Raw genomic sequence first — 12,500 nt, forward strand, 5'->3', positions numbered from 1 at the left:
TGCACGAGTGTTAATTACATAATCGAGTCACAAGGAGCAAAAATCATTGTTGTGTTGTAATTGCGCATTTATTTCTGGCTTTAAGCAGCTGAACGGTTCACCTACTTGTAGTTGTAACCGCAACTGTTTGGTTGATTGTTTCAAGATTGTAGATTCAGCCAAAACTAGACATTGTCTTAAGCTCAAAGAAGTGATCTACATCAGCCGCTTAAAGCCCTAACTAAATGCGCAATTACAACACAACAATGATTTTTGCTTCTTGTGAGTCAATTATGTACGTTTCCGCCTTTGGCCTTCTTCAGATGTGGAACTTATTACTTATTTACAGATAAAAAGATAAAAAAGCTAAAAAAAATCCTAGGATTTTTAGCTTTTTATCTTTTTATCTTTTTATCTTTAAATAAGTAATAAGTTCCACATCTGAAGAATGCCGAAGGCCGAAACGTCGTATTAAAGCCGACGCAGTTAGAAGTTTGCTTCATGTTCATCGTTTTACATATATATATATATATTATGTAGAGTTGAAATAATTTTGAAACCCCTGGTGACTTACATGTAGCCTTACGGTAAAATCTACAGTAAAGGCTCTTCAAGTGAAATCAGTAAAATGATAGTAGTTATATATCCTTCTTTAATTTTCTGAGGAGCCACCTGTGATTAAAACAGTCATTTAAAATAAAAGTCATTATTAAAAATAAAGTGAAAGGTGTGTATGAAGTGTTATCATCCTTTAGATAAAGCGACGACAGAGGTCCTTGCAGTAAATTTAATTTTCTGTGACATTATCAAGCACTTTCAAAAATACCATAATTCTTTGTTTGCCCTCCCAAAATTTTTCATTAGTTCTATTATATAAAGCATTGTTTCCAGTTTCTCTCAGGACTTTAAATAACATTTATTGGTCCCATTGAAGAGAAAATAAAAACAATGCTTATTGCTTAAAATTGGAGGTCAAACAAAGAGTTGCTATGGTGTTTTTTAAAGTGGCCTATGTAATTATGGCATTTGTGAGTGTTCTTGTAAGATGATGTGCCCACAGACACCTGTATACACCTGTATGAGGAATTGGTCATTAGGCCCCTCATTGATACATAATTACAGTATACCTATAAGATGTTTTGGTGTGTAGTATTGCTGAGTGGTTTTGCGAATTGTGCTGTATTTTAGCAAGCCAGCTAGGGGCAAGTCAAAAGACAAACAACAAGTACATGTATGTAGAAATACTCAGTGATACTTACATCATTCTACATGTAATAAGCTTTAATGTATAAATTTATTAACCAACTTTTTTGCACTACTGTAAACGTTTAGCAAATGAACTGCAAACGTTTAGCAAATGAATTGTAAACAACAGAGAACATAATTATGACAGATTTGTGTGTGCAGGACAATGTCAGCAACTAAACTAGCCAGACCAGTTCTCTACTGTACAATTATCTACAAGAACGAACCGTACAATATCGTGGAATATTTGTAATCATTTGGTGCGTTTTCTGTACAATAACTAAATATTTAAACTAAATACAGCTTGATAATAAAGTTGGGTACTCCACTCAAACCAGCCGCCACCTTCAAATTTTATAACCCCTTACATGTAAATACATGCTACGTTTTCTTTCAGGCTCTTGCAGAACAGCTTGGGGTATCAGTGTTTGAAAAGGGCAATATATTGAAGGTAAAACTACAATTTAAGCTACCTCTATGGTACCTGAATCACAGGTGACTTCTAATTTGCTTACTTTACCTGATACATGTACATGTATACCCAGGTTAGTTTTTTCATGAATAGTCATCTTTAATTATTGATTCCACTTTTTAGAGAATGTCAAACCTATTTTCATTATATAGTGTAGTGTACTTGGGATTTTGCAAATTCTTTATTTAGTAATAAAGTATTGTATATACTAAGTACACACAATCAGTCATGTAAAGTATAATATTAATGTAATTATGTACATGATATCATTACACATTTTGTTACGAAAATTAATTTGCCCGCAAGATACTTTTTTTATTACCGTGCACAGACACCAATATTCTCATAATTCTTGTCAAGTCAATAATTGTACATTCTTTTTAACAACAGTTACGAAATGGAAGGGGATCTCTAATACCTTTGAGCAGGCGGACTCCTGAAAATACAGTAACAAGGTTTGTTTGTTTATCTCTGAGTCAGTAAGTGAGTAAGTAAAGGCTTTATTTAGCAACGGTAGCCCTCTGAATATACATATACAATAAAATTATCATAAAAATCCTAAGAATCTAATGCGTTACTGTCATAATAGTTTAAAATACAGACCTAAGAAATGTGTAAAATGCCCAAATAATATACACCTTTCATAAAAGAAGAATAATCTTGACTAGCTAATTTATTTAAGGACTAAACAAACTCACATTGTACACTTGAGCCTACAAATAAATAACGTATACTGTCTTAAATCAAGGACAAAAATGAGCTAAAGATTTCTGTTCTTGAGTAATTATATATTAACAGTTTTTCAATTTTCTTCTAAACAAACTGGTAGAAGCCTTCCTTGTTAAGTCTAATCTATTCCATAGTTGATCATTAACTGTAACAGCGGACATTTTACCACCCTCAGTTTTCCTGTTGAAATTAGGGCAAATCAAATTAAAATTTTCATGTTTGGTAGCATGCATTTGGCTATAATTATTTATATGGAACTTGTACATGTACAGTTAAGTCAAACTGCATTTGTGAATTTTAATTTCTACATGACTTTTGTATGAGAAGTGAGCCATCACATTTTATTGAAAAGTTCAGCTGACGGTGATGATCTTATGAGTAAGTAATCTAAAATCGCCCAAGCAGCCCTTTTTTGCAATCACAATACTCTAGTTAGATTTTCTGTACTACAAATAGACCATGCATGTACTGTAGATGCATACATGTATGTCATAACAGGCTTAATGGTATTAAAGGTAAGGTAAAGTCTCCTACCACCTAGAAGGCCAGTCAGGCCGGCACTTACACTGTATCTCCGGTTTCTGTAGCATGAAGGGACTAGGAGTACCGTACTTATTCAGCTATAAGCCGAGCGATTTTTACACAAATCTTCACTCAATTTGGGCAAATTTGAAGCCGTAGAAGGGGTCTCGGCTTATAGCCGAGTATTTTTGATAAAAAGAATTTTCTCAGCAAATGAAAACAGTGAAAAATGAAGGTGTATTCACTTTTAAGCCGAACTAAATTACTTGTAAAATGAAGAGAAGTTGTTGTTGGTGTAATATGGACTTTTATTACTTGGTGGCTCGTAAAGGAGCCGTTCGTGTTGTTGTGTGATCGGGATCGATCTTATTGCTCGGCTTCTTCCTCGTTGTCTGTCTCGAATTCGCCGTCCATTTCCTCGTCTTGACTTTTTTTTTGTTCTGGAATATTTTCGTCGAAGACTGCATCGTCTTCTGTGCCGTCGAGTGCGAGTGCGAGTCTTGAACGAACCGGGAATATCGCGCCAAGCCTGTTTTACCCATCGATGGAACGAGGAGTCTGGGAACGAGATTGCTGCACCATCTGTTGACTCAGATTGTGTAAGCAAGCTTGTCACATGACTCGCGAGCAAACTTGAGACAAAAACGCAAGTGGATTTCTTCTTGTAGCTACGTTTTCCAAGCAAAAAAACCGTACGCATTAAAACGAAAATCTTACCTTGAATTCTTTGCTCTGAAAACCATACCAAAGGTCGTTGATCGAGCTCGGGATACGCTCCCCAATAAGCTCCCTGTTAAACAGATTTGCCTTATCTTTCCCTCAGCGACAGAACCATCGACTCGCTGATGTCGTATTCTCCGGCGATCTCGGAGTTATTTTCGTTATTCTAGTCGAATAACTTTTTATAAAACGCTTCGCTTGTACGAAGACACGTTTCCAGTGAGGTCAGTAATTGTTTAATAATATTCGTCACCACACCATCACGTCGCTTGTTTGTTTCTTATCTTTCGTGTTCATTTGATTGCTTTGAGTATAATTTTTCAGTCAGTGTCAATTTGTATTTTAAATTACGAAAATTCCATAGTCGATAATACACATCAAGACCTAAAATGGGTCTCGGCTTATAGCCGAGTATTATGCATTTACAATTCGTGTCAATGAAGTTGATTTTTTCCGTAAGAAGTTTGGGGTCTCGGCTTATAGCCGAATAAGTACGGTATTTCTACTCCCCCCTGGATGGGATGCTAGTCCATCGCAGGGTAACCCCCCCCCCCCCCCCATAATTAAATGCGGCAGTACCCATTTATACGGCTGGGTGGAGAGAGGCCCCATGAGAGTAAAGTGTCTTTCCCAAGAACACAACACAATGTCCCCGGCCAGGACCCAAACCCAGACCACTCAATCTGCAGTCAAGCACACTATTACACCTTACCATAAGGCCACCACGCCTCCCTAACAGGCTTAACAATAAGTTGTTGATGATAAACTCAGTTTTAATGGACAAAAATAAAATGATTACATTTTGTGGAAAGCTTGCAAAGATGAGTAGCATGATCACCGTACCCATTCCTGTAACATACCTAAAAATTGTGAAATTGTGTTTATTGGGGTGAAAATCACTTATTTTGGCTTATTTCACACCCAGACTTTCACATCTCTCTAATTGTTCGGAAAATATTAAAGTTTGGTCTGTTAAAACTGAATTTTTGATTTACCCATGACCCCTTGCAGGCGTGGTCTTTCACAGAGATAGTCAATTTTGAGGCAAATAAAAAATAAAAACAGAAAGCTTTCACTACATGGAGGATAGTATCCCCTCATTTAGTTCTATTGACTCCCTAAACGCTGGCTTTCTGCTCCACGTTTTTGCTCCACTTTACAATTTGAGGTCAGAGCAGATGTCTCTCTCAATTTCCTGAAAATTGCCCCTGAAAGGAATTGTGGACTTCCCAATAATATCCATAGAGGAAAGGTTACCAAGCCTTGTGAAGCACATGGAAATCATGGCTTAATTCTTTGCGAAGTAGGTTGTGATGTTTACTGGCACTCAAGACTTGGTTCAATATGGCCCAGCATGATAAAAAAAACGTAGGGACTCAGTCAAAGACTAATATTTCGCGACCCTGAAAGCTACGATGACAAAACTGTGGAAATAGCTAGGGGAACTTGTGAGCATTCAGCAAATGCTTGGTTGGAACCCAGTTATACCTTGGTTGGATCACGAGCAACATTGAAAGAAGTGGTCTCGAAAAATATTATTGCGTAATTGCGGAAAAGAAAAAGCGTAGCGACTGTTTTTAATTTTAGAAGTGATTTCTCCATTCGTAGTGGATCCCTGAAACTAATTTTTCTGTAAGTTAAAGCACAAGGTATGAGCATTTAGTTGAGATGGTTTTGAACCCACAGATATCAATTGAAGACTTGTTTCAAACAATAACCTAGTGAGCGCCAGAATTCCAAAACACAGCATTACAGTAAGGAAACTACGGAATTTTGAATCTTTTTAAATAATTATAGTTAAATGAAATTTAACATAGTTAACGACTAGGAGCTAGTCTGGTCAGTAGTGTTTTGCAGGCGGTTGTTAGTGTCTCGGCCGTCTGGTAGTATTTACGGCGTGTTATCACTGGTTATTGTCCATTAATCCACATAAGTGTTCTCTCTTATGAAAAATGGTTTTGAAGACTTTCAATTTGAAAATTGTGTTATGAGTTACACTCAAAATTTTCCTATTTTTCTATCCTTTTCCTTTGTTTTCTAGTCAAGAAAAGAAAGTTACTTACCCTTTTACACCCTGTATGCTAATCAACAAGGATAACCTTAGCATTCAGCAAAAATGTAGCTTTATTGAAGACGTTAAACTGAATGAATCAGGAAACGTTTCTGAGTCACCCCCAATTGGGTATGGTGATTGTGCTACACATCAAAACATACAGTAATGGAACACTATAAAGAGGATCAGAAACTGATGGTCAATTAAACATAGGCCGTTATATTATTACAGGCCTAATGATAGTGTTATTAACATAACAGCCTTAAGTTTGTTTAACTGACAAACAGTTTCTGATCCTCTTTATAGTGTTCCAATACGTTTTGCAAGCTTTCCACAAATGTGATCAATAATATTAAAACTGAATTTATCATCAACAACTTTAAACCAGGTAGTTTTGTGCTTGAAACTTGCTCCATGTCACTTGGTATTGCATGGTAGGCTCTGTTCACCTACAGTGCATCATAGAAGCCAAACGCTTTCCGGTGATTAGTAGAAACTTTGTCTTTTTTTCATTCAGTGGCATCTTTAATATTCCCAGCTGCCCAATCTTGAACGTTGTCGACAAATTCATCCAAGGATTTTTTCAGCTGTAACAGTTGTAGTTCTTTTAGTTTATGACTTCAGATTTTCAAAAACGCATTAATAATTTATGCACCTACATGTAACAGCCTATCAAAACATCGAAAAAACAGGGTAATCTATGATCATTCTGAAAAGCTCAGCAGCAGTTTTGATTTCAGTCTATGGTGATCCACAGATGGGAGAAATTTTGGTTCTACATGTATAGGCATGATGTCATCGACCGTCTGTCTGTACTTCCACCCCTTCATGTATGCTAATGTGACCACTGTATCATGCTAGTTTACGGTATACATCTTTGATACTGGACATCCATTTTAAGGTCAATTGACACCTGTCAAATCAAGGTATCCACTGACCAGTGTCACATGACCATATTGTGGGCTCAAGTTTAGTGCTCATTGAGTTCAGCAGTTTTTTTTAAAGTTGACCGCTAAACAAGGAAATCACATTAATTATTAAAGTAGCAACCGGAAACATCAAAACACGGACAATTCAAAACCTTTTATTTTCACTAACCCTACAGGCAGTAAGAATAAATAACCCGGGAGCTCTACTTTTAGGCTTGGCTAAATCTATATATTATTAATAAAGAAATGTTATTGGTAGAAATCTTTGAAATCTTTTAGCATAAAAAAAATAAAGTACTGAAAATGCTGTAAGGTTCCACCCCCCTCCCCACCCCTTTCCCAAACAATGTTGATGGAATTATCTCAGTTATTTCTGCAGTGGAGAAGGGGGAGGGTATAAAATTATTGTAGTCATTGTCTAAAAGGACTAAGCGTGAGAAAGGTCTCAACTACTTTTGTCCACGAGAACTATACTATAATTATGCATGCAATGTACATGTATTCCTCGTGATGGATACCTTTTTTTTTTTCAAATTCCCACAGTCCTTACATTCTTGAAGTATGTGAGAGACATTCTTCTGGTAAGTAGTAATTCTCATCATGGAAATTAATAAAAATTGAAAATTCAGTGTTTAGTTCATATACTTTATGAATGTGTGAGTGTTGGATAGCCAACGATGATGCTGCTTGAAAAAAGGGTGCAAGTGGATACCTGACCCTTACGCGTAAAAGATCGCTAGTTGTAAAAAGGAAGCTATTGCGTAACTCTCATGCACTGTAATTTTGCACTTTTTTTTTTTCTTTATTTACAAAAAGCTTATCAAACAGTTATGAGCCAAAATAATTGGCTCACATCTTGCAAATTAAGGAACCAGCATATTTCAATAATTGAAATATTATTTAGAGACAACAAAATCCTGTTAGTTTCTCAGTGATAAGACTTGTGAAGTAATACAGTGAAGGTCAAAATCTTTAAACATTAATACTCTTAAAGATGTGGTATTTTCTGCAGTTAATCCAACTCCCAGAAAAGTCTTCCCAAGTTACAATGAAGCCTACCAGAGAAAACTCAAGTTGTTTAGCAAAAGAGTGAGTTTTACTGTATAGACATTATGTTCACATACAATGTAGAAGGGATCATTGTTTATAATGTCAACGGTTAACATCTCTCAAACAAAATCCATTCGGGCCGACTCGACACATTATGCATACATTACTTTGCATATATGGTGGTATACAGTCACGCCATTACAATAATGACAGAGTCTAATATGCTTACATTAGCACACTGTAAATGTCTTTACGCGTTGCATGTTCTGTAACTTGTAAAGTTACTTAAAATTGGGAAAAAAAGGGGAGGCAGAGGGAAGTGAAGGAGGCTTTGAAATATAAAGGATATAGAAGGCAGGGAAGGGAAGGAAATGAATGGGGAGGTACATGAAGAAGGAGGGTGTATGGAACGGAAGGTCAGGGAAAGAAAAGGAAAGGGAATGAAGAGGGGAAGGTGATATTGACATGCCCTCCACCTGGTCTCTCTCCCGGAATTGCCTGTGCCACCGTTCATAATTGTCATTTTAATTGCTGTCTTTTGTTCATTTTTATTAGATCTTTCTTCATTTAACTTTTATATTTTAACCAGCGTTTAAAGATAATTTATGAGTATTTTTGCTTTTTTTTAAAAATTGATATTACCGGTAGCTAATGAGATGGGGCCATGCATGGATCAAGTGACTCGTTGGCGCTACTTCCCATCGGTCTCTTTTCTATTTATTTGTTATTATTGTTGTCATTGGACAAGTAGATTTGTTAAACTAAACTAAACTAAACTAGACAGAAAGAGAGGGAAAGGAAAGAAAACAAAGGGGTAGGACAAAGTATGGGGTAGGGGAGGGAAAGTCAGGACAAGGAAGGGGAAGAACAAAAAGAGGAAAGTTAAGAAGGGAGAGAGAGAAGGAAGGAAAAGGACAAGTTGAAGCCAAGGGGAACAAGAAAGAGGTGACAAGGAAGTGGAAGGGGAAAAGGGAAAAGGAAAGAAAGAAGGAGAGGGACCGAAATGAAGAGGGAGAAGGAAATGGGAGGTCTGGAGGAAGAAAAATGAACGGGAAAATGGTGATAAAGCAGAAAGGGTAGGGGAAAGGATAATAAGATGCATGCAAAATTACATCCTTACCCTTAATTTTTTGTTTAACTTTTGTCATCATTTAGATAAGCAAACTAGAAGACACCATGCCCAAACTGTCAAACTTGCGAGATGCAAGAGTTAGTGCTGTGAGTGTTCTGCCTCCTGATACATTGTACATTATTTCTTACAATTAGTTTAGATGCTACCTTCTGTATCACAACCAACCTTTAATAAGGCTCAATAGTGTTTCAACACTTACATGTAGAAGACTATAGCTCTGTTTAGATCGACTGACGCTACAACTCTGTATCACGTAACAGGAATGTTATGGTACCATATGAAGCACTGATCATTTCCAAGCAAGATGTGATCATTATTGTGATGTAATATTAAAGTTACCTTCGCAACGGTAAAGCCCAGCAAAAACACCCTATATTTTGGATTTAGTTGCTCACATCTCAAAAACGAACTCGGTGACCCCCCTCAGCAAAGTTTAAAAAAATTCTGTCCGGAGGATTCACAGCTGAATCGACAAGACAGATTTTTTTTGAACTTTGCAGAAAGTTTCATCTTGCCCTTCTGATTACTTTTCAAAAATAAAAAATGGGGGTCACCCAGTTCATTTTTGAAAGGGTGTTTTTACAGGGCTTGCCCGTTGCCACGGTGACATATTACGTCACAGTAATGACTGTATCTTGTTCAGCAATAATTCGTGTTTCATTTGGTACCGCAATATTGCCAATATATGATACGACGTTGTGGTGCCGTTCTTTTTAATAAGAGCGTTACTTGGAAGCGTTGAAACTGGTTCGAGCTTCCTTAAACCACCGTTTTTCAAGCTGAGCTCTTTTTAAATCCTGTCATTGCTTAGTATATATTATGATTTAATTTTGCTGATATTGGGTTCAATTTGTTTTTCCTTTATGTCAAAACTGAACTGGTTTGAGACTTTTTTAAGGAAGAAAAAAAATTGAACCACAAGATATATACTGTGTGGGCGAATTTTACACAAATCACGAGTCCACAGAACCAGGGCCATTTGTGGTAGTGAGGAACCTTTGTGTACTTTTGGCCTTTGCTTACTTCCTGGTCTTTGTATGGGTATCACTTCATAGGCCGTTGGGTAGCATCCATAGAGGTATATTCTGTGTGAAACTTTGGTGAAACCTTAAAGTGCTGCTATGATAAAAAAATTCACTTCCCTTCCTTCAGATTTTGAAAGCGTGTTGCTTGACACCTGACTGGAAAAGCTTGAGCTTCGAATTTTATGGAAAGGCTGTTTTCTTTGAGTGCAAGTTTCGGATTTCACTGTCCGCCATTATTCACGTTCAAGACTGACCGATTGGATCTCGGAGGGTTGGATCGATGATAAGATGACGTCAAAGACTCACGTGCTTAAAATTGCAGCGTGCAAACGCAGATATTATACATGCAAAACACGAGTTTGAAAGTCTGGAAGTTTGAAACTCCCGTGGTGCACATTAATTTAGGCGCTTGCACACACATTGCATTTTTAAATGTCTTTGTCGTCATCTTATCCTCGATCCATCTCTCTCATGATTTTAAAGTTAGTAATGGTGGGCCATTAAGAAGAAAGTTTTCAGTCAAAATAGAATGTTTTTTTTTTTTTTTTTTTGGAATGAAGACTTAAAACTTCGGTCACTTAGTGTTCAATTACCTTACATGTAGTTTTGAAACACAAAGAAAAAGTGAAATTGATTTTTGGTCATAGTAGCACTTTAATGATAATAACAATAACAATAACAATAATAATAATTTTAATAATAATGATAATAATAATAGTAATATTAATGATGATGATGATGATGATGATAATAGTTGCTGCCGCAGTGAGTGAGACTGAAGTGAACGAACGAGGCAGCTCTCTAATCAAGAGAAGAACACATTTTTCTGCGAAACGCAAGGGATTGTGGTCAAAGGCGCAAGGAACTGTGGTTATGCGCGAATGGAGGAATTAAGGAATTAAGATGCGCGGTATGATCTTGCTTTGTTTTTCATTTCGCTTCTCGTATCCTCAAACTATCAACAGTTTACACTGTCACGGAACGAAAAGATAAAGTCGAATCGGAAATCGTTCAGTGAAATTTTAAAAAGGCCAAGAGCTTGGAATGTTGTAGGAAACGACCTTTTAACCACCTCTCCAATTCTCCGGTCTGTGCCGTACATCGTTTCTGAGATATTGGTCGACGCGTTTCACGCAACTTTGTAGAGTTTTGTGTGGAGACTCCATGTAATCCACCAATATGGCGGCCGGTAATCAACAAAAACATCTGGATTTCAATTTACAATGAGGGCGCTTACTTTCCGCTCATGACATCTCCTAATGTACTTGAAAGGCTCAAACTGATGAGATTCAATTTGAGGTTTTATGAAGAACGTTTTCACTTGAGGATAAATCTTCATTTTCTCCCCTAAATAAAGCACCGTTCCGACCAGTGTCATTTTTGAGGAACTACCACACCCTTCTCATATTAAAAAGGTTGAAATAGTCACGAAGTGATTACAACATATTTATATATACTATATGTGGTCAACTGATTGGTGTATTAACAACCTTAAAGAACCCAAGACATGTAATCAATGAGTGCAGTGGAAAGCATAAGTATGAGTCAACAATATTATTGTATCTCCCATCAGAAGAAGGAGGAAAAGGATCGATTGAAATAGTCACTGTACAAGAGTACCCAGCTCAAAGTAGCTCATTACATAAACAACAGTGACGATTCACAAAGAACAAAAAAAAAAGAAACTTGCAGTCAGTATTTAAAGATGCCAAAAGGTATGCAGAAGAACTAAAACTTAATTGCCACTTTGAGGATGGCGCAACAGTGTTGGAAGACACTGACAGCAGCGTAACAAAGAAAATAAAACAGATCATCCATAAAGCAAGTATGAAGAAACGCAAAAATGAAGTCCTGAAACAGCTATGGATCGGAAAGTTTGTGACCCAACATTGGCAGGATCCAGAAGCATCAGCCCTCTCGTACGACATCTTTAGACGGTGGAAGAACATTCCGGATATAGTCATGTCAGTAGATACAAGCATTAGGCAGCAACTCCTTAACACAAAGACTTATAGATTACAAAAGTTACACGAACAAATTGACGAATTTTCCTGCCGACTCTGTTCTAAAGACAGTATCACACGCACTCTGTGGCTGTTCTCACAAAGCACAGTCACTGTATAAGGCACGACACGACAGAATGCTACGCACCGTTTACCATGCTATACTGGAAAGATACAGATTTGAAGAATCTGAGTATTCTACCCCGTGGTACAAGCAATCCAATCCGCAACCAAGGCAAGAGCACAACAAAGCAAAGATCTTGTGGGGCATATCCTGGAAAATGGAAAATGTCCAATGAATGGGGCAAATAGAACGAATATCATTGTACTGGATAAGAAGAATAAAGAATGGATCATAATCTATAGAAGGAACGATATGCAACCCAGGAACAGTTACAATGAGAACTAAACATAAGAAAGATAAATATATAGATTTAAAACTAGTTATTAAGAACTTATACCCAGTTCATAAAGTAGTCTTTGATTTTCTCGCAGTTTACTACAAAGATCTTGAAAAATAACTGACCAACATATTACATAACTTAGCAAAGACAGCTATTGAACGCTTAGAAAAATGGATCATCTCCCAAAACTGTGAAATAGTTAAAAGGTTTCTCTCATAAAGTGATTTTGCTTAAAGT

General features: G+C 36.8%; 1 protein-coding gene across 2 annotated transcripts in view; it reads left to right on the forward strand.

Annotated features, from left to right (window-relative positions):
* LOC138015438 (uncharacterized) overlaps nt 1-12,500 on the forward strand; it is a 24,825-nt gene that overhangs the window by 4,492 nt on the left and 7,833 nt on the right. Inside the window, exons 3-7 of one of the 2 annotated variants that reach the window (XM_068862504.1) lie at nt 1,622-1,675; nt 2,087-2,151; nt 7,193-7,230; nt 7,644-7,738; nt 8,855-8,917. In XM_068862504.1, the coding sequence (XP_068718605.1) occupies nt 1,622-1,675; nt 2,087-2,151; nt 7,193-7,230; nt 7,644-7,738; nt 8,855-8,917 (315 nt within the window). The remainder of the gene's footprint in view (nt 1-1,621; nt 1,676-2,086; nt 2,152-7,192; nt 7,231-7,643; nt 7,739-8,854; nt 8,918-12,500) is intronic. The other variant, XM_068862506.1, reaches the window with a different exon arrangement.

This window comes from Montipora capricornis, chromosome 9 (assembly GCF_036669925.1).
Source record: "Montipora capricornis isolate CH-2021 chromosome 9, ASM3666992v2, whole genome shotgun sequence".
NCBI lineage: Eukaryota > Metazoa > Cnidaria > Anthozoa > Scleractinia > Acroporidae > Montipora > Montipora capricornis.